General features: G+C 48.5%; 9 protein-coding genes across 9 annotated transcripts; 4 read left to right on the forward strand and 5 right to left on the reverse strand.

The window, feature by feature from the left end:
• Positions 1-3,925: 3,925 nt before the first annotated feature.
• BKA67DRAFT_526919 (uncharacterized protein) lies at positions 3,926-4,096 on the reverse strand (the record flags this gene model as incomplete). Its single annotated transcript, XM_046098795.1, has 1 exon — positions 3,926-4,096. A coding segment is annotated over one exon (171 nt), but the record flags the coding sequence as incomplete, so codon positions are not given.
• A 4,522-nt stretch (positions 4,097-8,618) lies between these two features.
• On the forward strand, positions 8,619-9,614 carry BKA67DRAFT_664679 (uncharacterized protein; the record flags this gene model as incomplete). Its single annotated transcript, XM_046108422.1, has 3 exons — positions 8,619-8,731; positions 8,884-9,337; positions 9,375-9,614. 3 exons carry the CDS (start codon positions 8,619-8,621, stop codon positions 9,612-9,614), a joined length of 807 nt encoding a protein of 268 aa, XP_045952154.1.
• Positions 9,615-10,437: 823 nt separating this feature from the next.
• On the forward strand, positions 10,438-11,816 carry BKA67DRAFT_664680 (putative phosphatase regulatory subunit-domain-containing protein; the record flags this gene model as incomplete). The annotated part of the gene is made up of 2 exons (XM_046108423.1): positions 10,438-11,608; positions 11,665-11,816. The coding sequence occupies 2 exons, from the start codon at positions 10,438-10,440 to the stop codon at positions 11,814-11,816; spliced, it is 1,323 nt and encodes a 440-aa protein (XP_045952155.1).
• A 3,364-nt stretch (positions 11,817-15,180) lies between these two features.
• BKA67DRAFT_639738 (uncharacterized protein) lies at positions 15,181-17,971 on the reverse strand (the record flags this gene model as incomplete). The annotated part of the gene is made up of 8 exons (XM_046105744.1): positions 15,181-15,874; positions 15,906-16,113; positions 16,159-16,377; positions 16,454-16,736; positions 16,791-17,076; positions 17,126-17,251; positions 17,303-17,521; positions 17,951-17,971. The coding sequence occupies 8 exons, from the start codon at positions 17,969-17,971 to the stop codon at positions 15,617-15,619; spliced, it is 1,620 nt and encodes a 539-aa protein (XP_045952156.1). The 3' UTR covers positions 15,181-15,616.
• BKA67DRAFT_541826 (uncharacterized protein) lies at positions 17,964-18,690 on the forward strand (the record flags this gene model as incomplete). The annotated part of the gene is made up of 2 exons (XM_046100994.1): positions 17,964-18,118; positions 18,159-18,690. 2 exons carry the CDS (start codon positions 17,964-17,966, stop codon positions 18,688-18,690), a joined length of 687 nt encoding a protein of 228 aa, XP_045952157.1.
• A 1,719-nt stretch (positions 18,691-20,409) lies between these two features.
• Positions 20,410-21,887, reverse strand: BKA67DRAFT_595874 (putative mitochondrial chaperone bcs1; the record flags this gene model as incomplete). The annotated part of the gene is made up of 2 exons (XM_046105222.1): positions 20,410-21,605; positions 21,659-21,887. The coding sequence occupies 2 exons, from the start codon at positions 21,885-21,887 to the stop codon at positions 20,410-20,412; spliced, it is 1,425 nt and encodes a 474-aa protein (XP_045952158.1).
• A 784-nt stretch (positions 21,888-22,671) lies between these two features.
• On the forward strand, positions 22,672-23,334 carry BKA67DRAFT_527175 (uncharacterized protein; the record flags this gene model as incomplete). The annotated part of the gene is made up of 2 exons (XM_046098820.1): positions 22,672-23,014; positions 23,093-23,334. The coding sequence occupies 2 exons, from the start codon at positions 22,672-22,674 to the stop codon at positions 23,332-23,334; spliced, it is 585 nt and encodes a 194-aa protein (XP_045952159.1).
• Positions 23,335-23,338: 4 nt separating this feature from the next.
• On the reverse strand, positions 23,339-23,975 carry BKA67DRAFT_120990 (uncharacterized protein). Its single transcript, XM_046094946.1, has 2 exons — positions 23,666-23,975; positions 23,339-23,613 (listed from the first exon to the last, which is right to left on the reverse strand). Exons 1-2 carry the CDS (start codon positions 23,825-23,827, stop codon positions 23,344-23,346), a joined length of 432 nt encoding a protein of 143 aa, XP_045952160.1. The 5' UTR covers positions 23,828-23,975; the 3' UTR covers positions 23,339-23,343.
• A 988-nt stretch (positions 23,976-24,963) lies between these two features.
• On the reverse strand, positions 24,964-26,024 carry BKA67DRAFT_121209 (uncharacterized protein). The gene is made up of 2 exons (XM_046094947.1): positions 25,991-26,024; positions 24,964-25,941 (listed from the first exon to the last, which is right to left on the reverse strand). The coding sequence occupies exon 2, from the start codon at positions 25,734-25,736 to the stop codon at positions 25,158-25,160; it is 579 nt and encodes a 192-aa protein (XP_045952161.1). The 5' UTR covers positions 25,737-25,941; positions 25,991-26,024; the 3' UTR covers positions 24,964-25,157.
• Positions 26,025-26,208: the final 184 nt, after the last annotated feature.

Here is a 26,208-nt window from a genome sequence, read left to right on the forward strand (position 1 = left end):
GACGTTGTATTTGTGTCAATCTTAGAAGTTGAACGGCAAACCGCCGAGTATAAGGCCAGTGATATACACACAAGTAGCTTTTATCCAGCCCGTGGTGGGAGTAAATAGCCTCATATCGGCATGCAGCACTTAATATCCTAGCCACATATTTGCACTTCAAGTTCTTATGCCAGCCTAGAACCCCACACATCTTTACTATCCCCCCAGCAGCCATTACTCAAATACAAGTCCTGGCGCGAGCAGGATGGACGCAGCGCGTAACACTTACTGTTGTCGATGATCCTAAGAGATGTGTGGGAAGGGAGTGGTGAACCTGCCTATCTACCAATGATCCAGGCGGGTATTGGCAAGAAGATGAAAATCAGCAATCACAATGCTCTTCGATGTACGGCGTTGTTTCAGTATTATCTCAACGGGGCTCTGCGGAACAGCACCGTACTTGAGCCATCCATTGATCTCGAAGGCGACTACTGGAGAATTGCGATCTACTCGGAAGACAACTCTGATAATGACTCTCAACCTATGGTACCTTGTGTATCCGTCAAAACTAAACAAATTCTTAACACAACATTGCTTGAGCACCCGGATTGCGATGATTGCACTAACGTCAAGAAAGAGATTTAAATAAGAAGCTATCTGCCTGCTCGTTAGCTCACGGGGCGAGGACCTTGAGTTAAGGGAATCATGTATGAAGAGGTTCTTGGGTAGCATGACTGTGATTTTCGAATACACTGCTGTTCCTAATTTTGCAATTCGTGTCATCCCTGTGTTTTTCTACAATATTCACTACTGCCCTGGTAAAAGCCCGATAATATAGTGTAACAAGGCAGCAGAATACATCAGTGGATTGAGCTCTGCGCATTTCCACATTTTGGGAATGTACCTATGACAGGATTCAAGATATTGGTATGATAGACCATTAGGCGCTGAGATGAAGGTTTCATGCTTGTGACGGGCCAGAACATGCTTAACTGGCTGCGACCAGTTATTGAATATACTAGGGTAAATTCTGCAAAATGACCATTGCTGGTAACGCGTACGATCCGGTGTGCTTCATCATTTGTGCTTGCATAGGATCATATAAGAACAGCCTGTCGTTGGTAAGAATTAAATGCTAAAATTGTAATTGGTCCGACGAACACCACATAATGAGGGAGATTTAGTGTCATTGGAAATTTCAACGCTCAAGAACATTATGATTCAAATATATGTTTCTCGTGCAACTGCAAGACTCTGGCACCGTCCCGATAATAATGTACTACGTTTAGTCCTCTCCCGCTTGAGTGATCGTATGCACAACCAAATCCTGTTCATAATCCCAATCCTGGCATTTGGCGAGAACGTTACCCTCTTGCTATTGAGAAAAATCGTCGCTGGTGACAATCTGCGTAGGCGATCGTCTTGTGGCGGCGATTGAATCGGTATGGTGACATAGACGCCCCTGATCTCGGCCTACTGGGCAGCGTTGGATACAGATCGAGCCGTGCCTATTTCACTCAAGCTTTCCAGAAGCGCTCGGTATTGAACCAGGACCACTGTCTTGTCCCCTTGGTTATGAGCCTTGTGACGAACTCGCTGGTTCACTCGCGGACTGATCACTGAGAAATGAATGGAAAGAATGAACTTGTGACCAAAATAGTATCAATTAGCGACAACGACCCATTCTCGTTGTCTTCCGAATGCACTGCTGCCAAAAGCCGACAACTTAACTGTGGCAAAAGTGAAAAAGCATGCCCAGGAGACTATTTTCAAGTTCCATCCCTTAGACCTTATAATGATCAGACCCTGAACAACCCCGACGAAGGTCGTACGACCCACTTAGCTCCCTTGCAGTAAGAGTACAGCCAACACTCACTACTTCAGTATGTCCCCAAAATGACTAACCATGCTCGAGTTAACACCGCATCGCATCAGGTCCTCCTCGGACGGAGTCCAACCGACTGATTCTTTGTACTTGGATACACTCATGGCTCAACAGCCCTTGTACCCGCTTCCAAAGTCATTAGCTGGGCGTGGTGCAGCGGCATCCCGCATACATCGTTACAAATGAGCTTGCCTAACGTAGCACCATTCGTCGTATAACGTCGATATTCAAGTCATGGACCGAAAATCTTAGCATTTTCATGAGCCCCAATACATATGCTCCATCAGCAGGATGTATGCACCTGACTCTAGTTGGTGATTGATTGATGGATTGATGGATAAATGGATTGTATTCGACGTGGGGATTATCCCTTATTAAGGCAAAGCACGCCTCCCAGAGCCTCACATCGCAGCTCTGGAGGCTTAGTGTCTATATGCAAGCAGGCCTACACACGTCCCAATTCACGCTGTAGCAGGGTCTGAACTTAGATCGTTTAGTCCGTCAGTTTCCTGTCAGTTTGCAAGACGCTTTATCTCCCGCATATTCGTGTGAAGAAGTCAATTTTCTCCAAGAAACGCGCCCACTACGCGCTATCCTCACCCAGAAGTGGTGTAAAGAGCCGTCCTCGGCGCTTGCCCGGGCACAGTCGATGCTTCCGTAGTTTGTCACAACAGGAAACATGATCTGGTGTCATATTCTACTCGCAACCGCAGTGGTTGTTCAGGTCCGCATGCCCAAAGCGTTCGTGATATGCTGCAGAGTCGCCATGGCCAGATCTCGCCGCTAGCGAGCCTGTGAAGTGTGGCCGTTTGGAACGAGACGAGGCTCTTAGATACGACCGCGTGGGAATGTACTTCTTTACCGGGGTTCGTCATATGCCTCCCACCATCTGCTGAACTCCTTTCTCTTCATTCTATTTAGGTGCCTTCGTACCCAGGCAACCGTGGGCAGGGGCAAGGTGTCTGTGCTCGTTCCTTGTTTTACACCTTCCTTGGCTAGTTCATCGGCGGCCTCGTTACCTTCGAGATCTTGGCATTCGGGGATCCATTTCACGATGAACCCCGGTGCATGCGCTGCTGCTAACTTTTGAAAGCGCAGGAAGACGCTCTGCGACGGTTTCGGTGACCCATTCAACCGGCCCACGACGGACGTGTTGCCGAGGCAGACATAAATTTGTTTGTGTCCGCCGATCGCTCTTGCCCGTGCCAGACCTTGTAGCGTTGCGTACACGTCCTCACCGATGACTTCGGCCTAGGCAGTCTGCTCTTGTTCCGGTAGACTTCTTATGTCGTCCCTCCTCGTCTGATAGTGAAGCCCCAACCAGTGCGGTTGTGTCCTTCATAAAATGCTTTCCACAAGCTCCATATCTTTTAAAAACGATAGCAGTCAAGAGGCTCGTGATCTTGAGCAGACGGTCTCGCACAATTTCATCGTGGTGATAATGTCGGTATCGGGATCCTAAACTCGCGCTCTGCGCACTTCTGGAATTTGGCATCCCGAGTCAATCTAATTTTTCGACGATATCCGTTCACTTTGCGGTAACAAATTTAAAACCCAATCTCTTCCAAAAAAAAAAAAAAAAAAAAAAGAAAGTGAAAAGTGAAATCAATTAATCAAGAAACGGTTGTCATAATGCAAGATCTTCAAGTAGGGTTCAAGTTTTTGGGGATCCGAAGAGTCCGCTCGACTTCCCGGTAAAGCTAGTCAGATGAGTTTTGGTGGGGAATTGGGACGGGTATGTATATAAAATGCCATTTAGTAAATGTCCCTCTTTCTCAATTAAAATATCACGATCAAGTAGCTTTCAGCTATGCTACTTTATCTAATAAATTTTTTGGCTGGATAGTTTTCATTGACATAACGCTTTTGAAAATGCACAACCTGGTCCTTCAGCCTCGAATTCCCCGCTGAAATTCCCAGTGATGCTGATGCCCCGCTTTATGGAAATAGCCTCGCGCGGGTGACATGGCAATGAATCGTTCGTTCCTTGATTTGGTATCTTCCACGAAACTAGGTGCGATGCAGGCGCGATGCAGATACTCCTTCCTTTCAAAATGTATATCACCGCTCAGTAAATCCCTGACCGGTTACCACTCTGGAAATGAGAGCAGCATGCTCTTTATGCTTGTGATCTTCCGGGCTGAAATTATTACAGGGCTGTATTGAGGGGTGCCATGTCTCGGTACGCTCTATGGTGCGACGTGCGTCTTCTTGGCGATGGGAAAACGATGGGATTGGTCCAGTCAGCTCCTCGTCCAGATCGGCGGTACCGAACGCGAGGAAAAAATCGACACTGTGAGGAGGACTGGGTGACTTGCTCCGCTGACGGTTTACTGGTTTTACTGGTCGCGGGTTCTTTGATTGACCTCGTGCCTCCGTGCACTCAGCGGGCCAGCCGCTTTCAATTGGAACTTCGAGTGTCTGGACCCTTATGCCTTAAAAGATTTCAACGTTAATACCAATACCACATACATCCCGTATCACTGTTTTGCTTACATTCGTTGACTTTCGAGATGTTATTGTTGTGCTTTGATCTTTCCATTTCCCTTCCTGGAGGTGTAATCGTTTAACATCAAAAAGAATGTGGCATATTACTGCCATCCACTTTAAATGCCTTTATACCTAAGCATCGGGTGAGATCCTCCTCGGTGCCACAATCATATGGACCGCAAGTAAAGACTGGACGAACAACCCACAAATGGATGTTTGTCAGCAGAATAGTTCAAGCTACGGGAGAAATCAGCCCACCTGAAGATGCAGTTTCAAAGTTAGCAAAACCTTACAGTATAGTTTACTAGGTCTCCCTGTGGAGGTTTCTTGACATGTTCCAACGAGGACGTCCGTCGAGGTCAATAATGCGACCATGGCCTGCTTGACCAATCACATTCAGTTACAGGTTTTGCGAACCTCTGCGGCACCACAATCAAAACAGATGATCAGGTGATTCGATGTTCTAGACTTCTTCTTAGCGTAGGTCGACGTCCGTTTCAACTTTGGTAATAATTTCGAAGTAGTTTAGGCGGGTCCTACATGATTTTTGACTTCGTAACTAACGTACGTCACCCCATTTCCGACACACCGAACCCATTAGCAGTAAAAATAACACCACTAATTTCAGAAAATCATCACGCTTTTATTCTTGGACTATATACAGTTCATTGCACTTGCAGATACACTAGATGCATCTGAGCCATCCTCAGCATTGATCTTGATGGATCGATGATGCTGAGCACTGGTCATGCTCAAGATTTGGCCAAAAAGGATCATTATCGATGCTCCCGACGATGTTAACGGAATTGGCGCACAAATAATTCTAATGTAGAAAATTGTTGGATAGCTTTAGGTCTTTCATGAATCACTGATAAAGGTCGACAAGTAGTCGCGTTTTGTCCGACGCTTTCGACTGCCAATGACGCGAAACGGATGTTCACGCCTCTTTGTCACAAATGTCGTCGTCCTTAACTACCATTATTTCGATGTAAAAGCGATCAATGCCATGGCTCGCGTGTAGTTTTGCTTCCTTCTGTAAATTTGCGTTATTTTTGACTTCGATATATTTTGGCCCGAAGATGAGTCGTCTGGCATGAATCCCCTTTACCTCTCCTACTAGCTGTTCTTGAGAATTTGGTTGTGTCTCCTTGGTGTTTGATATGCAGACTCGGAGACTCGTCTTCAGGTTTCTCTCGACGACCACAACCTCAAGGCGACGCATCGGCTGTCCAAAATGCGCCAGCGGCCCTTAAACCATTGGTGTACTGGATAATTTTAATGCATGAAAACCCGCTCATTAAACGCTATGTTCCGAGACAAAGCTGAGTATTGATAACCGCGCTCTTTTTCGAGCACGATGCGAATATATCGATCTAGGCTTTTCTCTGGATAATCGATTGATGTGGGGGGCATCCCTTATTAGCGCAAAACACTCCTCAGAGCCGTATATCGCATGGTTTTCGGGGTGCCAGCTTAACTACGTGCATTCAGAGCCGCTCCCGTGCCAATTCACGCTGTTGCAGTACCATACCGGCAATACCAGATGGTTTTAATTCAGTCTCCAACCACGATTTCATCGGAAAACCACCCGTTCATTACCATCCGACCTATGAGTGCGCAGTCGTCTGGTCTGGACATCGTCTTAATAGTCGTCTGATGTGCGTCGAATTTGGTGTGGGTCAAATAGGTGTCTGCGTGTCCGCCAGCTGGAAGAACGATCTAGGTGGAGAAAAACCGCCAGTATTGAAAGTGTGAGGAGGATTGTTTGGTCACCGACCTCATGCGATGGAGCCAACCTTACTGCTGCGTGCCTGTGAACGACTAATACACACCGGGTAAGGGGCTGTAGCGGGATTCGGATCCGTTTGCTCTCGCCGCTGACCGCAGTGTATCGGTTATGTAATATCTAGACCACATAGCGGAAACCCTTCGGCAGCGGGCTTTGGCGCAGTCACTCACCCTCCGTCCTCCGTATGGCAGTGTCTTGCGCTTGAAGCCTTCATGATCTTCATGATCTTCATGGTCGCTGTCGGCCCCAACTAGCACATTCGTTGCTAGCTTAAAATTGGATGGCGACATTCGACATGAGTGCTCTGCGTTCGCTGCCAATAACCGGCATTAGGTTACACTCCTCCGTGCAAATACAATGCGCGATGTCATTCATTGGAAGTACGGTTGTCGCTCACGTCGATTCGCTAGAAATTGAGCCAGAAGCTGAGCTGGAAATTGAGCCCTGTGAAGGGGATATGGAGCAATTGCTGCTCAGAGTTCCCGTGTAGATACACCTGCGACACACAGGGCAGGATGGGTGTTCCCTAGCTACCCAACGTTCGAGGCATTGTTGATGATACGCATGATCACATGGTAGGTCGTATATCTCAGTTGCACTCGTAATAGTATCCAGGCATATCGCACTAAACACAATGTAAGAAAATTAGACCTTCAAGAAGTTCCCCTGTCTGAGGATATACCAAATGGGGTGAGTAAAGTCGAGCTCCGATGTAGATTCACATGTTCCAATAGCCAGAACTTGTACCTTGTTATCGATGCTTCATTACTAAGTTTTCGCAACAGCCTTTGGCCATAAGAACTGCTTCCGTCAACATAATGATTTTCCTCATTCCGGCAAGCCGAATTCGCAACCGCAGCGCTACGACAAGTCAGTAACAACGTTGTACCACACCCAACCTATATTGATTAAAGCACATCACCATGAGAGAAAAAACCACAAAGCAGATAGCTCCGAAAGTAATGACATTATTCTCGTCGGGGTCTGCCTCCGGTGGAGCTCGGAAATGGGTCACAGCTGTCATCTTCATGGGTTATGCAAATATGACGCTTGCTATCGGTTGACGAAGATATAAGTGCCTAAATAAATACACCACTCTGTGCTCGGCCCTTAAGAGAATGACAATACCGCAAAGCATTTATTCACTGCAATGACACAAACTACTTCAAGATCTTGGAAGCTTGTCAGTCAATTCGTAATACCCTTTCCACGAGGTGTCCGGATTGTCCCACAATCTTTCGTTGATACTAGTACATGCTAGTGGGGATGGTGGCAAAACCCAACAACCATAAAGTTTTAGCTCACTATGTGCCAACCTTCCTAAGACTTTGGCTGTCATGCGACTTTTCTACAAAAATTGGGGCCGAATGCGTGTCAGCAAACAAGCACAAGAGAATGACCCGGCGTGTTGACAACCTCCCATTGCTCTATCACAGGGTTTTTTTTTTGGGGGGGGGGGGGGGGGGGGGGGGGATCTCACCAATGGGGGATGGACCTAGAATAACCACTGAATAATACCGTCGGAATATGGTATTCGAGAACGAATATGTAAACGTCTACCAACCGATAAATTTAGCTAGCAATATTGGTAGAAAAATGGATAAGCCTACTGTGCTTGTAGGGATGCATATAGTTTCTATCTATCTTCAATTTCGATCTCTTGCCTTACCCTTCTACCGTAGACGACCCGGTCGCAACACCAGATCGGCCAGTCATCTCAACTTCACCTTCAATCTTTAGCGATCTGTGGGGGCTGATCTAGACACAGCCCCGCTTCGTTTCAGGCGTTAACTAGACGCAGTGGGTTCTCCAATTCCTTTTCCTTTCAGCACTAACCACAAGCTAATTCGCCGGGTTTACTATTTGTTTTGGTTAGAAGCTCTGCCACAACCAGCATCTGGTGGTTGCAAGATCACCTGAGGCCACTTCCTCAGATGTGACCACAACACTAACAGTGTCTCTCTGGAACGCTTTACAGACTAATACAACATGAATAAATCAGCAGTTTAATCGGCACCGTGTCATGTCAAAAATACATCATATTTCCTGGTTATACCTATCTGGAGACAGGCAGACACACTGTATGAAACAACAGACAATTCGTCAAGCCACTCATTGCCCATGGCTTTACGGTTCATAAAGCGCTATTCACTGCACCGCCTTTAGTGGACAACATTAATGTACAGACCACAAACGCAAAGCCCAGCGACACCGCCTCCACTACGAGCAAATCTGTATGCTACAATTGACGACGCTTCAAAAATTGAGAGGTCAAATGCCTTGATTTGCATATGCCTTTCTTCCGCGTGTGCAGTTGGCGATGTCAAGCGGGTCGAGTTGTTGTTGCATCATCACGATTTTGAAGTAAATGGGATTAGAGAGCCGATCTTCCGGGCCGCCAATGGAGGATTTGTCAACTGCGTATGCTGTCTGGTTGATCATTTTTATGAAGAAAGTCTGGCTCTTGATGATCTAATGGTTGAGATTGCGCTTGTGGCAGCGAGAAAGGATAGCGCGGAAATGATGGACCTGGCGGTCAACAAACTGAGCCTTGGAGGAGTGGAGATGTTCTCCCGCTGGGTATTGCCGTAAGTCACGATTTACCTGCCCTCTTAACATATCTTCACCTCTTTGCGACTTGCCATACCCTGCCTTTTCAATAGCATTCCAGCCTGCCCTGTACGCTTCACACAAGTTCCAGCTCGTAAAAAGGTCCCCAAAGGCTAACGACCCAGCGTAGAGCAGCCGTTAATCATGAATGTGTTCTGCACTACCTGCTTTCGGTTGGCATCAGACCCACGCCTGCTTCTTCGGGAGCAATCCTCAACCGAGCCGCGGCACTCGCTACACCAGCAACATTCAAACTCTTACTAGAGTCAGGTGCCTGTCTGGATGCACCTGGCGTGTATCCTCTACATGCTGCTGCTGGATCACACGTATCAGAGCGCATGAAGATGATGAGATTTCTGGTCCATGGCTTGAACATCGAAATCAATGCGATGGACGAGGCTACATTAGACAAGCTCATCCGCACTGACGTGTGCGGGATGCCGTTGCACTACGCCGTAGCTAATGGCTTTTGGAAGCGGACAAAGTGGCTGTTGGCCCATGGAGCGTATCCAAATGCGAAAAATCAGTTCGGTCGGACGCCATTTGAAGAGTGTTTGGTGCAATTTGGTGTTGAATCGGATATGGTACGCCTCTTCCAGGACATACTGGGCGCCTCTGCAGAGCACGAGCGAATTAGGCAAGGTTCGATATACATCCGGCGCGGCTCAGCAGAGTGAGATCTGGTGGGTCTACATCAACCGCTCCGCATGTCCTCAGCGCCGCAAACAACAGCTCGTCAAGTTCGTCACCACCGACGAATTAGCTCAATATGAAGAGCGCAATGACCTCGCCAAGTGTCCGATGGGCTTTATGGACCATTTTCTGATTGTGCATACGATCACTCAAGCGGGAGACAATTAGTATGTCGTTATCAGGACGGTGCCAGGATCTCGCAGTCCGAGCCGCACCGATAAGGCCATTTCACAAGGAATTACGCTATTGTCATCCATATTTAAAGAAATTTTGAGGAAGATTCACTACCAGTAGGTTCACCAAGAAGTATCGGGCTCGGTGGGCGTGACACAGGTGGGCGTGACACAGGTGGGCGTGACACAGGTGGTCTTTGGATGGCGTGATGCTTGAAGCCAACCATGACCCCGCATAGGACGTCACATGCTACCCGCATTGTGCGTTCTAGGTTCATCACAGCTATTAGGATGTATTTACACTAAAAACATGCATTAATAGACTACTAGTCTTATTTAAATAAGATGAGAGACGCATTAGAGTTTCGGACAACCTGGGCGAAACCTAGCGCCACACGAACCTCGCAGCAAGCAGGTACCTAGGGACAGCAGCTTCGAGTCATATTTTGACTATTCCTCCCTTCACATTCCGTCATCTGGTTTCATCCGGCAGCCCATGGGAAGGTACCTTACACGCCCCCATCCCATCGTTCTCTTGCTATCGCATCTCCCTGGTCACCCGGTGTCAATCGTGGATCGTCCTTCCATTGCACAACGCCCATATCTGGCGGCATACCCGGCGTGGCAGCACGACCAGCACTGTCTCGCACATAGTATTTAACCACTCCCGGACGAACCTCATTGGGCCAATCCACCGACTACGCCTTTAGCGACAATCTCCGCACTCGACCTAATAACACATTCCGGGAACTTCCGACAACTTGAGGCATTGGTTGCTGGTGAGAAAATCGCCACCTTTCATCACGGATGCCCGAACCATGCCTGCTCGTGCCATCGTCATGATGGAAGACCTTCAAACCTCGAGCAAAGATGTGGGAGCGGAGGCGGTGCTGACCAGAGGAAGGCAGACCAGAAACTTTGAGGAGCTCAAGCATGTAATCACTGCGGGTTTTCAGCACCAGGGAAGCTCAGCGAACCTAGCATCGAAGACCTCGCCAGGCGATTTGCTAGTCCTGCCCACACAGATTGAAAACTTGGTTGATGTAGTACAACGTAGCTTGAAGGTCAATGTCACAAAAAACGGAGAAAGACGGATCTCGCATAACCGTCCCAAAACCGAGCGTTCCTTCATGGTCTCAAAATCACCAAATGCTTCTTTGAAAAACTCAGACGATTCGGAACAGGTTCACCCTTCAAAAAAGCCTCAAGTGGTTCGAAAGAAATCTGGCGAACTTGTCCACCCTGCCCTCCGGCCGGCCTCACGACAGAGGACCACTAGCATGCCTAGTATCCCAACGTTGTCGAAAGCCGTCCATTTTGACTCACACTTAGAGCATGTGAGACATTTCCTGCAGGTTGATCGTCCGCTGGCAGTCAGCGCGGGCCCATCTCCGGCTAACAACTACGCGACTGGCACGGTAGATCCTTTCGACTGGAAGTCGGGGTCCAAATCGCCTCCTTACAAGTGGGAGCTTGTCATGAACAATTTTCCTGTTGAAACTCTCGTGCGCAGCTCTCTTCCCGCCCGAGTGGAACGTGTGTGGATGTCTAGCGACCAGAAATCATTGAATGGGTCAATCGGCGTAGCTAATATGGCCTTCCAGAAGCATGTAGTTTGCAGATTCACTTTTGACTATTGGGAGACCATGTCTGAGGTTGGCGCGGAGTACACACACGAGATCAAGTCGAGGGAATCTGAGCCTGGCCATGATCGGTTTGATTTCACTATCAACCTGTCAGACATGATTAACCTGGGGGCTAAGACCCTTTTCTTCTGCGTGAGGTACAATGTCAACGGCCTTGAGTACTGGGACAACAACAATAATCTCAATTTTCAGGTTGACTTCCGCAAGGTGCTACCACAAAACAGCGAGGGCACCTTCCAAGGTACCTCATCGTGGCCATTCAACTGCATATCGCTGAACAACCGACATCCAAACCCATCGATAGGCACCTGGCCGAAATTGATGTCTACTAGTACCTTGGATGGTATGGCCACGACAACAAGTTCATGAACTATGACCAACTCATCCACGATTACCAAGGCGACTCCAAGCCAACTATACTGCGTCTCAAGAGCTCCAAGTCCACTACCGCTCTCCCCAGTGGCAATCTTGCAAAATGGCTTCCTGCGCCTAGTGGATTTGCCTTTGCAAACCGCTATGGCTTCGCAGTCTCTCTCAATGATGCCAAGTAAGCCCACAAGGATTCAATGGGTGGCCCCAATAGCGGTGACTTGTACGTGACGCCTAACAAGAAGGCTTCATTTGCGACTTAGTTGACTCTACTTCGATTCCCACGGTTATAGCAAACGGGACTTCTACTGCTTCACTTGTTCCCGCCGTCTCGTCAAAGGCTCAAGGGACAGGCTCTCCCCGACATATCGTCAGCATCGTATGCGGAGATTGTCAACAAATACTGCTTTTTACGCACTTGTATCGGCAATGGTACCTGTGCATGAGATTTAAGGAATTTTCGTTGCTGTACTGAAAGCTGAGCGGGACGGTGCATACGTCGGTCTGAAAGATTCTTCTGGTTTCTAGTGCCTCTAAGACAGAGATGTACAGCAGTCAGAGTGGACACACAAAGGTCGAAACCGCTCAGCCCGCTGCCGTCCAGGCCTTCATCAGATCAGCTGTATTCAGAACCCTTATATTTAGTTAAGTAGAACTACCACTTATCTGCGAAATTGATTTATGATGTTTTGCCAGTTGGCCTGTTCGAACACGTTCAAAACCGTAGCTAACGTGGAGATCCTGGCCCGATCGGCGCATGATAAAACCTGACCATAATCAGGATCTAAGGCTTGAGATTATTGGTTGTATGCTAAAACAGGGTAATAAATAATATATTTCACGTTGCAACTTATGAATTACTCTTATTGTCGCGCTGAGCAAGCTAAGGGCCAAATATTCAGGAACGAACAGATTCCGCTAATCTAGCATATGCAGTAGATACGCCATGAAGCCTGGAAGCCAAGCACATTCGTCATCTCTTGTCTGTTCGGATAACCTACCTGGATGCTGTATAAATCCATCGTATGACGCATTGTAAAATCATACAGGAGAGCGAGTGCGTTTATTGTGAGCTGCCCCAGGTGCCTGGAGCGAAGCGCTCTGGAACTCGGAACTGTAACTGCTAATTAGAGTACTTATCTTTCAAGTTGACGGAAGAAAGGGAATCGAGCGTGCAAGCTTACTCCGTAAAGACTAACTCCGCCGCCATAGAAAAGAGGCTCTAACAGTTACAATTTCATTGCCGAGTACAGAAGGATATACTCAAGCCCGTATAATTGAAGTCTATGAAAAAGGGGAATGAATGCGGACGCGCCGAAAACCGAGCCCAATCAGCAATGCTACATCAGAATGGGTCAAAGAAAGCAAGTCACTAACTCGGAATCAAGGAGTCGACGTAATGGTGCACCGACTGACCACTTGACTTGCAGCGGTCAATGCTCGAGAAAGGCGTCCCAGTAACTGCGCACGAAGCAGCGCAACGCAGTCGTGATGCTTCATGAAAGCAATACCTGCAGCAAGTCTTACGCCCCTTCCTTCCTTCTTGTCGGACCTTGCAGTAACGAGAGGGAATTCGCTTTCGCTTGTCTGTCCTTTCTTAATGGAGTACTAGGCAGAAGCTCTAGACGCCAAATGATCAGGTCATCTTCTAGCCCATATCATTCTGATCCCAAAGCGTAAGCTCCGGTCGAGGTCTTCCAGATACAGCGGGTACTGTACCGAAATTGGCTCCCACTCATAACGACGAAAATCATTATTCACTAGAGCTATTTATGGATCCCTTCGAAAATCAGAACTGAATTCTAGCGCTTGTCCGTATAGGCATCATGTGATTGACATGGATTGTCACGTTTTCTCGCACCGGAAACGTCTTGCAATCAAATATTCATATTCCTTATGTACGGAACGGGCCCTCCTGATTGATAGGATCCTATTTTAGGACTCTAACCAGTTCTCAGACTTACGCTATCCACCATATGAGCACAAATGGATCATTACCCAAGTAAGTTAAATCATTATATTCATGAGTCCTACATTACTCGATGCAAAAACAGCTCTCACGAGAAACACATTCGTGCGTTTGATGCGGAAGCAGCGTGTCAAAACAATCGAATCAGTCAGTCATTCGTTCGACTGATTGCCATAACTGTCGTGCATTGGCTGTTTTGGCATACAAAAAGCAATCCAGGCGAACGTACAAATCTAGTCCTATGTTCCTTCTGTCCATCTCCGGCTGACATCAGTCCTATTCTCGAGGAGCTGCCACATATGGACATCGATAGACTTTACTGTATACTTCAAGGACCTACAATAGTGGATCTCAGCCGATATTGGACACGTTACGAAGCCTATTCTCAATCACTCTACGGGCACGGATTCTTACACTTGCATCAGCAGCATCACCGACCTGTTATTGCTGTTGATACGCAATGTAGCACGACAGGAGTTTTCACGTTTTCGAAATCGCAAATAGGCTTACAGTGTCGCCAATCCGGATTAAGGTCTTCCCTAGACACTAGCATTCTTCCAGTCGCGAGAGACAGGAGCGACACGGGTTTCATTGACTTTACTATACGATGAATAGTGCGAGCTCAAGAATAAAATTTGTCTAGGATACAGGAAAAAGCAATTCTTGAGACAGAAGTGTCAAGTCTCGGTGGTTTCTTAGCTGGATTACATGTGCGCCTCTCAGTATGTATATGGACCAGTTATAGCGACTTATAGTCGTTACTGTGTAGCAATCCATGTTCCATTTTCGAAATCACCGACATCGGCCTGTGAGCCATACAGTATTGTGATAAAATTAATTCACTGTACCTTAAGTATTTCATATTAGTGCTTGAAGAAGAGTTCTAACTACCTTGGCACGCATAAAGACACCCTTCTGTCCACATGTTGCTCCTTTTCTGAATCAAAGTCCTCGCGACCTTGAATCTGCCATTCTTGATTGCCCACCACATGGCTGGATGGCCGTAATTGGCTGATTCAGGTCGCCCATTCCGATGCATATCATGTTAGCCAGATGCAAGAATGCATCATCGGGGACCGCATGAGTGCTCAACACCATGAGAGGCGGTTCCAAAGAACTGCCGGGCGTCTCATCAACCGCGACGCCCGCATCGAATAGCAATTGAGCTATTTCCGGAGTACTGTAGTAAATGGCCTCGGTCAGAAGCAGATAATTTCCGTGCGCCTATTGACAACATATGATGGGTTGGGGTCAGCGCCAGCATCGGGAAGTAACTTGACAATCTCAGACTGTCGACAGTGTATTGCATGCGCCAGAGGCAGCCGGCGAGGGTCGTTGAGCTTTAGTGATACCTCTACTCCGCTTTCACAAGGTAACGTATGGTTGATAGGAGTTGGGCGTCATATCTCCTGCGCTAAGTGCCTCACCAGTGCCTACATTTCTCTGGCGAAGCATCGAAATTCGAAGAACAATCTTGCTTCACCAAATGAGGAGGAGATAGCACTGACGAGAAAGGAGGAAGTGTCGGCGACGCAACCACTACCGCCCCAAATGAGGTTACAGTTAAATCGTGCAACGGGAGCCATTGAGCTGGAATTTAGCCACGAAATCTTGCTCAAACACCGAGAGCATCGTCTCATCGGCCAAGAGCTAGCAAAATGCCAGATCGCATTGGAGCAGCTGCGTCGTTGTCACCTAGTTCCATACCCGGCCCACGTCCCAATGGCAGAACAAGTGTTGAACGTCACTAATGGGCAAGGACCGGCGCTCCTAGCCAATTTAGGCATTCAAGTACCACAGTGGACGCCGCCTTTTGGTGTTGCAGATGGACCGTATGCCACGTTATGCATCATCTTTGCTTTGACTCAAACATGGAATGTTCCTGTATCATCCAGACGTGGGTACAGTTTTGAATGAAGCAGCTATGCCAGCAGCGACATGCGTCTTTCGTGGCTTGTAGGCACATGCCGCGGGCACTGCAAAGACGTCTTTCTCAGGGAACTCGACCCCTGCCTACAGTATATCTTCTTCGTACTTGGCGTCTCCCGGACCATGACTGTACATTGACGCCGTAGTCTCCTTCCTTTGCCCATTCCACGATCGCTTGTTAGGCACGATATTGCCCAGCGGCTTCCGTCCTGCCTTGACGACAGAACGCTCAAAGTCAATCAGCATGAGCTCCCCTGTGTCGGTATTGCGTAGCACATTGTTACGACGCACATCCTGATGCACCACGCACGCCCGATGTATCGCCCGCAGACAACGTTTGACCTCACAGCACAAGCCGCTTCGTCAATCGGACTGCCATGGAGAGAAGCAACAGGTATTCGATGTAGACCCGATGGTCGTAGTAATAAATCCTGCCCATGTCGCGAAGATCTATCGCGCCCAGGCAGACCGACACGTCCCGAATGAAAGCAGATACCGTGCCCTTAGCGACGAAAGTGTAGCTGTCGGCCATCAGACTCATTTTGAACAGCACGCCGCGGGATCCGCCCTCATCGAGACGACTGATCCCGTGGTCGAGAGACTCCTGCAGCTGCTAAAATAGGAACCGGAGGAACTCGTCACGGTCGATCAGATGATCAGCAGCTGCAAGGTTAGCCTGCCGGTGCAAGAGAACGTTGGGACACTTTGCGTCAAGGCGACCTCTTCTGACCAGCCCTAGAAGCAGACGGTGTCGGGGTGTCCGGCATCGGAGGCGAGGACTCATCCGACGAAGACTCGTCGTCCCGGCCCCTGCATCTTGGCTGCACATCTGGACGGTCCTCTTCCTGAGCCCAGCGTTTGGGTCTTGTTCGAGGCACGCGCGGTGACCGGCTGATGCCTGCATAAGCCGTCGGCGCATACAGCGAGCCGGAGCTTGAGCCGCTCGGAGCGTATCGCTCGTCTCGGGGAACAGATCGCAATGTCGTCTCAAAGTCCTCTGGCCATCGCCTCAGCCCCAAGATCACACGCTGCCGCTCATCCTGCGATCGAACAGTGGGTGGGTTCCCTGGCGGGCCGAGAGCCAGCAGGTTGAATGCCAGGTACTGACCAACTGCGGTGCAAGCGTGGTGTTCCCACGATTGCGCTGCCACCTCAAAAGCGGGCTCTGCTAGATGGTACAAGAGTGTGCCGGGTTCTTGCCAGTCTACTCGCAAGAATACAATGGTCTCGCCAGTAGTCAGCAACCCGTACTAGAGACCCCCCTCGATCATGTAGTTGTAGGTCTGTGTGATGGCGGCAGCGGTGAGCCTCTCGGCATGGTACTGGAATCGACCCTCGGGATCCGCCGCGGTAGGTATTGTTTTCCGATTGACCACGTCTTTGAAGATATCCATGGGATGGAGACCGACACGCAGGTGTGGAGCGGCCAGCTTGTGCGGGGCCTTGTATTCAGACACATACAGCATGATACGCCGTGTCGAGAGCTCGTCGTCAAACCGGTATACGCATATCTGGTCGGGGCGGATGCGTCCCTGGTTTTTCCTCTTGATCGGGCGTCTGTGGCGATATCAATGAGGCCTGCCGGTCGACAACCTCCTCCGCAACATCGCTGATCACATTGGGGTGGTTCTCGAAAATCTCTCGCACGGGATCTTCGACGGTATTGTGCAGGAAATATTCGAGCGTCTTTTCGCAAGATATCGGTCGCTTGGCAATTCGCTAGCCGAGGCCTGTCAAAAAGCCCCGAGATTCGAAACGCCGATCAGAGACCGGGAAGGTGCCGTAGAGGGCCCCTAGAGTGGGTCGCTGCTGCTCGAGAAAGTCGGGCCATGGGCGTAGGTTCTTTGGACACAGCTTGTTGTACGGGTTTGTGATGGGGCCCTTCGAGGTGAGCCCCTTGTCGGTCTCGACGGCGAAGTGGTTGGCTACGAGCTGATGAGTTGCGGCAATGTATTCGTCCAAAGTTGTTCGTCGCGTCAAAAGTTCAGCCTCTTGTTGTCATTTCTCGGCTTCATCAGCACGTCGCTTCTCATCGGGCTCTCGATTCTCGGCTCGCGTCAATCACGTTCGGCCTCGTCAGCGCGCCGCTCGTCCTCTTCGAGACGTCACAACAGGTCGTTTAGCGCTCGAAGCGCAAATCGAACGCTAAGAATGTTTGTATATTCACTTTTCAATATGAGAAGAGTGAAAATAGAGACCTGTGCCACGGTAGTCATGGCGCTCGATTCGCGTTTCGAGCGCTCCAAGGATCGCCGCGTCCGATTGAATTGACACGCTGCAGCTGCGTCAGGGTCTTCGGGAGAAGGAAACAGATGTTGGAACCAACATAACGACACTCGAATGAGGAGAAAACTTTCCTTCCGATAAAGGACGAGAGAGACAGCATGTGTCATCAAAATCATACTGCCAAAGACTTACATTTCTATTGGGCATGGACATATCCTCCCGATCACGAAATAAGGCTGAGATTTTACAGACCATCCTACTTTCTTACAATATCCAGGAAAGTGGAGAGTGGAAAGATATGTCAGATACCTCGAAATATCATCTCTGTTTACTCATATCCATGTTATCGAGATCATCATCGTGCGTCTACCCTATATTGACCATTGCCTTCATCAATCAGGCCGATCACTCCGATCAATCGATCGACTGGTTCATGCTGGTCGATCGCTGATCGATCGTTGAGTCTCAATTCCAGCGATCAGCGATCGATCAGGAGGTCTGATCGGAATGTACGATCGTTGCGGATCCCTGGAGATGACAAGCAGGAGACTCGGGAAGTCCAGGACAACCAGCAGACTAATGTGGGACTGGCCATCCTTCACCATGCATATGGCAAAGACGATGGAAACGACACAGAGGTCTCAACAGGCTTTGCAACGAGCTTCGCATCAAGCTTCACATCGATCAGCCATGAAGAACAGATAAGTCCCCAGTGTCAGCCTAAGATGCCACGCAGCCCTCCCTCGCCTTCATCTTCCCGGAAATTCAAGAAGCATGTACCAAGTAGCAAGAGCCGGTCGATTATCGCATTGAGCGTTCGTCTGTTGATGATGCCCGACCAGCCAGACGAGCCAAAGGCCAGACCAAGGACACAGGGCCACTCAGGGCACGCTGCATATGTCCTCCGGGCATCGCACAGAGCACAAGCATAAGGGAACATCTACATGCACAAGCCACGCATCGCACGTTGGATGTATGAATTCTTCTTCTCTGCTCCTAGGACTCGTGCGGGCCGCCTCCACTGACACCTTGCTGGGACGATTGCCACCATGGCTAAGTTACTCTACAATCTCGAAGAAACGAGTGGAACAAAACAGGCTCGCGTCGAACGGTAGTGCGTTACGACCTGATATTGCTCTATACAACAAAGTTCATCCCCAGGCCGAGGAGATCACAAGGATCAAATCTTTCGATCTCACTTATAATGAGCCCGATCTCCTTCTCATTCTGGGCGCTCGCCCCCGCATCAAAGGTTGATGATGTGGTTGTGCAAGATGAATATCTTGGCTGGATAGTGGAAGAACCACTAAGGTGCGCAAACGTTGTTATCAAGAGGCATTCTATCTCTAATCATCATTAGTCGGATTGTTTACTATGGCGTTGCATTCGACTATCTTGTACCCGCCAACAAATACGATAGGAAGTTTTACAGATCAACATTATCGAAATCGAGAATGACGGTGGTTTATACGCGAATACATGGTTGCCATTCGTGGGTAAGCAGCGCAATCTACGTCTAGAAATGGGTCCTTAAAAAAATCATATTCTCACTGATGTTGCGGAAGTCTTCGAACTGTGCTAGATACGTGGCTATCCACCTCACATCCTTGCCAAAGACGGCCATGGGCACAGTATTGGTATATTCTCCCTGCATATAGAAATAGGCTCTGAAATTGTGAGCATACCTGGATTTCACAATAGATAGTTTGATGACATCTGACAAATCGTTTTTACATACTGGCCGGAATTTTTGTTCACGAGCGATAGCCCCTTCTACGAGGAAACGAACATATTCTAGCGGTGTATGCCCCATGAAGTCACATAAGAGGTTTTGGACCAACGGCAGTTAGAAGTGCCGGTCCGCGGCCTCTCCTAATAGTTCAGTTCCTAAAGCTATCTTGTGCTTCTTGAGTTTTGTCCCATGGTTTTGATGGAGTTGACCCTAGTTTGAATTTCGTCTGATTGGTCGCGATGACGTCCAGAATGTTCTGATCTACAAAGAGTCCTCCCTCGAGTTCGTATTCCCAGGCTTCAAGACGCCTCTGCGAATTATCTATCGGCCTAAATGAATCTTTTGATACCTCCGATGTCAACGCTCTCTCTCGAAAAAAGTGAGCAGCATTGCTTCTCACGCAACTCCTGTCGCGCATGGACAACAGGTTCCCAAAAGCTCCTAGTTACTGCTTCAATGATAAAGTCGCTTGATTTCTAAGGCGCCCGTATGTATACTTATGCGATGACCTGAAGGGTGATTGATGATCTCTTGCTCGAAAAAAAACTGAAATGGTAAACATCTGTTCGTTTCAATTAGATGGAAAAGCTACTGGGAAAATGCGAGTGTTACTTGGGTTAGGATTACGATGATGATGGAAGCAATTACTCAGGAGATAGGCAATCTGCAATCGGTCGAAGTTCGTCTGTCATAGTCGCGAAATTCCCACCAAGTACTACTGACCGTCGTTGCAATTCATCCTAATAAGTTTGAGCCATATAAATCATTATCATCGAGGTTGCTCATTGCGTTTGCAATCTGTCTGTTGTATAAGTTCGCCTAAATTATCCACCCAAGGCTTCAATACGACCACTTCTGATTGGCCAGTACTCGTCATTCCACACTCGATTCCTTTCAAATCATGTAATGTACAGCGGCTTCAATGCCCGTTCGACTTGGTATCTTCGGGCAAACATGCACTGTCCGAAACTCGTTCTTCTAGAGCACGAGTGGCCCATGACCGAGCTTTTATCACTGCGCTACTTGGGCTATCCCGATGCTCTAAGAGGAACGATAATACGTCCGCAGGGCTGAAACTTAGCGTTGGGATGTTCTTCGCAAAGTCGTCTGCTAAGCGCTCCATTGTATCCGAAGATTGGTGTTTCACTGTACTGGCAAAGACAAAGTGAAACAGTTGAAGGAGAACGTCGTGATCTGCAAGCTGGAATCGCACCTTATCGACCCGACCCGGCCTAATCAGTGCTTCATCCAACTTTTCGATATGATTAGTCGTCATGATCAAAACCCTACCCACTTGGGATGCTACACCGTCGAGTGCGTTCAGGAGCCCTGAAAGAGTGACCGCCTTTGGTGTCGCCGCATTATGAGCCTTGACGCCACGACAATTACTGGCCCCTGTGGCATCCACATCCTCCAGAAGAACAACACAGTGTTGAGGCAATTGTGCGAAAAGTGTCTTGAGCGTCTCGTCATCAACACTTGATATGCTGAGAACATATATGTCTAGACCAAAGTGGCCAGCAATAGAAAGGCTCAGGCTTGATTTTCCGGTGCCTGGAGGTCCGTAGAGCAGGTAGCCTCGTCTATAAGGTATAGCACGGGCTGAATACCACTTCTGGGTCTCCTCAGCCAAGAATTTGTCGACATCACTGATTAATGACTGCTTCTCATGATCACTGATTAGAACAGTGGACATCGGCCTAGCATTGATGGCAGTAGTACGTCTCCATCGTTCTGCAGAATGCTCGAAAATGGTAGTCTTGTTTTCGATTCGCTGCAAGTATTCAAGTCTACACTCCGCCAGAAACGCTTGTATGACCTTCGAAGTTCGGCCAAGACAGGTAAGCGATATCTCTTCCTCTTGGCGAAAAGCAGTTTCTTTCAATGTGCTGCGGAAGAGTAGCAGGTTGGAATTGTACCAGAACAAGAAGCTTGCTTTCCAAGGCGAGAAGTGTAGTGGCTTTTTCTTAGCGATGAAATGGTCAGGGGGTGTCTTCCCTTCCGCGCCAACACGCGCGACTGAAGAACGAGCCAAAGAACCAAGGTCGTTTAAGGAAATCCAGCCCAAAAGCATATCATATGATTCGCTTGAGCGCTGCAAGTGAATCGTAGAAGCTAAGCGATGTTAGGTTACCTCTAAGGCTGATGCTGTAGGTAGTCGTACTTACTGAAGTTTTCTCGGATCCATCTGACCAATATATTGATGTACCTGCCCACGAACGACAGGACACTGCACAGACACAGGAGCTGTGCATAGCCAGAAAGATTGCCAGCTACAAACTGTCCAATGAAAGCCGAAGCCTGGCCAAAGCCAGGAAAGAACTCATCCAAGAGAGTACCACTGTTTGAAGGCACGCCGTGGGTAGGGAATGGGTTGGTACCATTGAATTGAGCCATTGCTGATATGTTAAACATTAGGAGATTTGAATCAAAACTGAGCAAGTAGCTTTTCCTAAGCGGTTCGGGCTATATATAGGCAGGCGATGACCACGAAACACCTCACTTCCTTGTGTGTAAGTCCATGGCCAATGCAGCTCAGGACGGCTAGTATGCAGTGATAACATGCATGCTTGGGATCCATCACCTAATATGGCACGCTAACATGCGGTCGCATACTCGAAGACCATGTACCTATCGCTCATCTCTGTGCACGCTGTTGGCCTGTCTCTAATTCCCAGGAACAAGAGTCTTTTGATGTCCTTCTGTATCTGTGCAGAACCATGGCTATATGGCTTGAACGTTGCCTGCTCGGTCTTTCTAGGCGTATCATTGGGAAACGAGCCAAGACCAATACTGCAAAGTTGGACTACCACAATGTGAATGGTATACGTAGGCAGAAGCACGACTCAGATGGGACCAACGTGTAGCCAGATTTCAGAACGGTGCCTCGGTTAGGATTCTAATTACAGACTAGTTTCTTCGTCACTTTCTTCATCACTTTTCTCGCGACTTTCTTCACCACTCTACATGTCACTTTTCCCACCACTTTTCCCACCACTTTTCCCACCACTTCCCTCACCACTTCTCCCACCACTTTTCTCACAACTTTTCTTACTACTTCTTCCTATCACCACTTTCTTTACCACATTCTCCTACGACTTTCCTGCGACTTACCCTACACTTTCCTGCCCAGCCTTTCTTCATTTTCGGCTTTGCTTGATCCACGTTCAAAGTATCTGGGATGCCGCCACAAAAATACTCCTCAACAGATAAGATCTTGACCAGGCTTATCAGCGTATCCGACGGCGTGAAACGCCGCCAGTCTCTGAAAGGCATTGAAAATAAACGGGTCAGGGAAGCATTTACTCTGCTGTCAATTGGAACTGCAACAGGAAGAAAAGAGGTTTACTTGGAATTCCTCCAGCAGATCCAGACCGTTGTGGGTTCTTATGGGGTTGTTTTATGTGCTGCCGCTTTGGGTGTGAGTGCAGTATATGCCATGAAAGTCTCTTTTCGAAGGGAATTAGGGTCGAAAATAAAAGAGAAGGAGGATGTTCTTTATCATGCTTGTCTAAGGAGGATCGGTGACGTCTTCTCCAAAGAATGCGAGTCAAACAGCACCGAACTCTTTGATGCGGACAGTGACCTCCAAACAAACCAAGAAGCTTCACCACTCCAAGGCTCGGGACATACAACGGATGGGGTGACTGGGTGGACTTCACCCTACACTGGCGATGGATATGAGCTGACCTGGGAGGATGCGAAGGTCGTGGTGCATTCCAACCAGATCGTTGGCCAAGTTTATCTGATCGATACGTACTCGGAGAAGATGGCCTCCTTCATGATAGTACCCGTTTCTGACGACCTCACACGCCTGTTCGCCATGCAGCGATCAAAAATATAGATGGGAATATTAAGCTTCAGCCACAACGTATCCCACCATGAGGGATCCTGACAACCTGAACCACCAAGTATGTTCCGCCCATGGGATTATGACCATGTGTCCAGCATATTCTGTCCCTACAGTTCCGATGTGCTTGGATTCTGTGTCGCTGGCCTTTTTATAGACTCGAATCGCTCCTTTGTTATCGGGCACATCGACGACGACAGCAATAGCGTTCACTGGAGGTCGATTTTCTTCGCCTTTCTTGGGCTGTTGCCAGGTAATGGTACATTTCCCAGACTTGGAAATATTTAGTATAGGTCCGACTAGTGAATGTGTGGTGTAAAATTACCTCTTGGAAATATGCAATCAGATCCGTATCGGTCCGTCTTTCCATCGAGATTTTCTGTATCGTGGTTTCCATATTCTCTGTGGCGGTTGGTGGGATTAACAGCTCTGAACCCTGAAATTGCGAGGAGTCATTTGGACTATTCGTCTCGTTTGTTGGTGCCATATTATCTGAGGATATAACAGCCCAAACTTTTCAGTTTTCGCAATGAAAGGTTACTGTAAAATGCCTTTGGCTGGCTAGTTGTGCGCGATTTTTTGGATATCAGACGACGTCTATAGGATACTCGAAAGTCGTCCGCTTGTTGACTAGAAGGCATAGAAATGTATAGATATCGAGTATTGCCCCATGATGGTCGGGTGTCGATGTTCTTTCTAGGCTTGGTGCTGTTACGTCGTTCGTCGTCGATGCGCAGGCAGCGGGGCACTGGAGCGTCGCTGCCCAATATAAGAGTCACTGCCTCAGTCTTGCTGGGTTTTGTCTAGAGTTGGTTCGCATGTGGTGCAAAGGTATCGACCAAAGACCATGTCATTCGGAGCATCGCAGGCTGTATGACAAGAAAAAGTAGAGGGAAATGTACCTTTGCAGCTTCCTACACCACCCCCAAGAAAGATTAGCAACGCTTTCGCATGGAGTGCTCACAGCCACAACTAATTCTAACGTGTTTGTGGCTTGTAGCGATACATAGGCGCTCCCCACAACTGGTCGATTGATACGAGCAGGTGATTGGCTCCGTTAGAAGTCAGGGGCGGGGCCTCCACTCACATTCCGGGCGCGTAAGTCGATGGATGGAGCAACACCGCGGAGCCGTGCAGAACAGAAATCCTACCTGCTCGTTTGTGCTTACGACCATTTGAACCTACCATTTCCCGCTCTCGTTCTTTTTCTAGTCGTCATGGCTCAAACACGAATGCAGATAGCCGCCCAGAAACGGCAAAATTATCCAAGAGATCAAGGTTTGTTGGAGCATGCGAAGGGGTGATCACAACTGATGGCAAGCAGGAAAGCGGCCAAAAGGCAAGACAGGACAGCGGAAGACGTGTCATCAACTGCGTCCTCCCGCAGCGAAGAAGACACTTACCCAACAAGTATGAAGTATCATTCTGAACACATACGAACACAAGCTATTCTGCCGCAGAACCCGCCCTTGTCTGTTGAAAGGACAAGTCGTAAGCGAACGATCACAGATACCGACAGCCCTTATCCCAAACCCCCGAAGAAAAAGCGACATCCTGGCGAACCGCCTGCTGATAGTGTTGTCAACAATTCTATAGCCGATAATGCAAGACCGAAAGGATCAATTGACCCGATCAGGTTCGTGGAACGTCAGGATACAGCGTACTTGGGCCCGTTAACCCAGTCTACGGTATACTTGGCGGAGCTCAAGGGGATTCATATGGCGCTCAATATCACGTTACATCAACGCCGAAGGGCCTTCAGCCGAGTAGACATCTTCACGGATACCAGGCCGCCATCTCTTCGGCGGCTTGGCCAGCTAGACAATTTCTCTTGTCAAAATGCAGACCGAACAGCATCCTGACGGGAATGGTGTGGATCCTGGATTGCGGGCCAAGCTTGAGCGGTGTGAAGCTCCAACCTCATGCTCAGGGCCAATTGTTTGGTTTGTTGAGACATATGGGCTTGAATCGAACGGTAACCAATTGCGATGTGCTTTGGAGTCATTGCGAAGTGTGCCATCCCTCATGCTTTCCCAGCCCGTCGCGAAGCCACTAGTTTCATCTCGAGCGGTGGCTGCAGGGTTCGACATCTCTGACATGCTCCCCGATGATCGGCAATTGGTATCAGCAAAGTCTTGACGACGAGGCGATCTGGGTTTGTGTACAGAGATAGGGCTGGCCGATGCTGGCGATTCGTCACGAGTACTTGTTGCCATGCTGATCGTATCTGCATTCGGAGAGGCTTTTTGATTGTTCTGGGAGCTGGTGGCATTATTCACATCGTCTTTCGGAGGAATCCATTCGAAAAAGAAAGGCAGAGTGATCGTGCTCTGAGCGTTTGAACGAGCATGGTCTGATAGGCCTTGATCCACTGTTAGCAAGCAGCACTGTTGCATGACGCCAGACGAACATCACTTACTTCTGTCGTGTCGACAGCGTCAAAGGATGAGCATTCTGAACGTGCTTCTTCTGGGCGAACTGCCTGGATTTGGTGATCCAACTTCTCTGTCGTTGTCTGATTGGGAGTTTCGGGCCGCTTGGATACGTCATCCGTCATGTTCCTCTTCCAAGACGTGTCTTGGCTAACAAGCATCGTGACGCCTAGAAGCTGGTGAGTACACACATACCAACGTACCCGAGAGCTACAAACCGTGTTCTTCGATTCAATGATGATCTAAGTGTGGCTTAGACAACTACACACCACCGAACTGCATGAATAAATGATGCCTCTCTTGCTTAAAAAATGAAGGAAGATGGGAAGATGGGAAATGAAATTGACTAAAACATTGCTAGGCACTGTCCTGATATACTGAACCTTTTAATTCTTTCTAGAATTGACATATCCACGTGACCACAAATTCCGGAGAC

Source organism: Truncatella angustata (genome assembly GCF_020726525.1).
Source record: "Truncatella angustata strain MPI-SDFR-AT-0073 chromosome Unknown BKA67scaffold_11, whole genome shotgun sequence".
Taxonomy (NCBI): domain Eukaryota; kingdom Fungi; phylum Ascomycota; class Sordariomycetes; order Amphisphaeriales; family Sporocadaceae; genus Truncatella; species Truncatella angustata.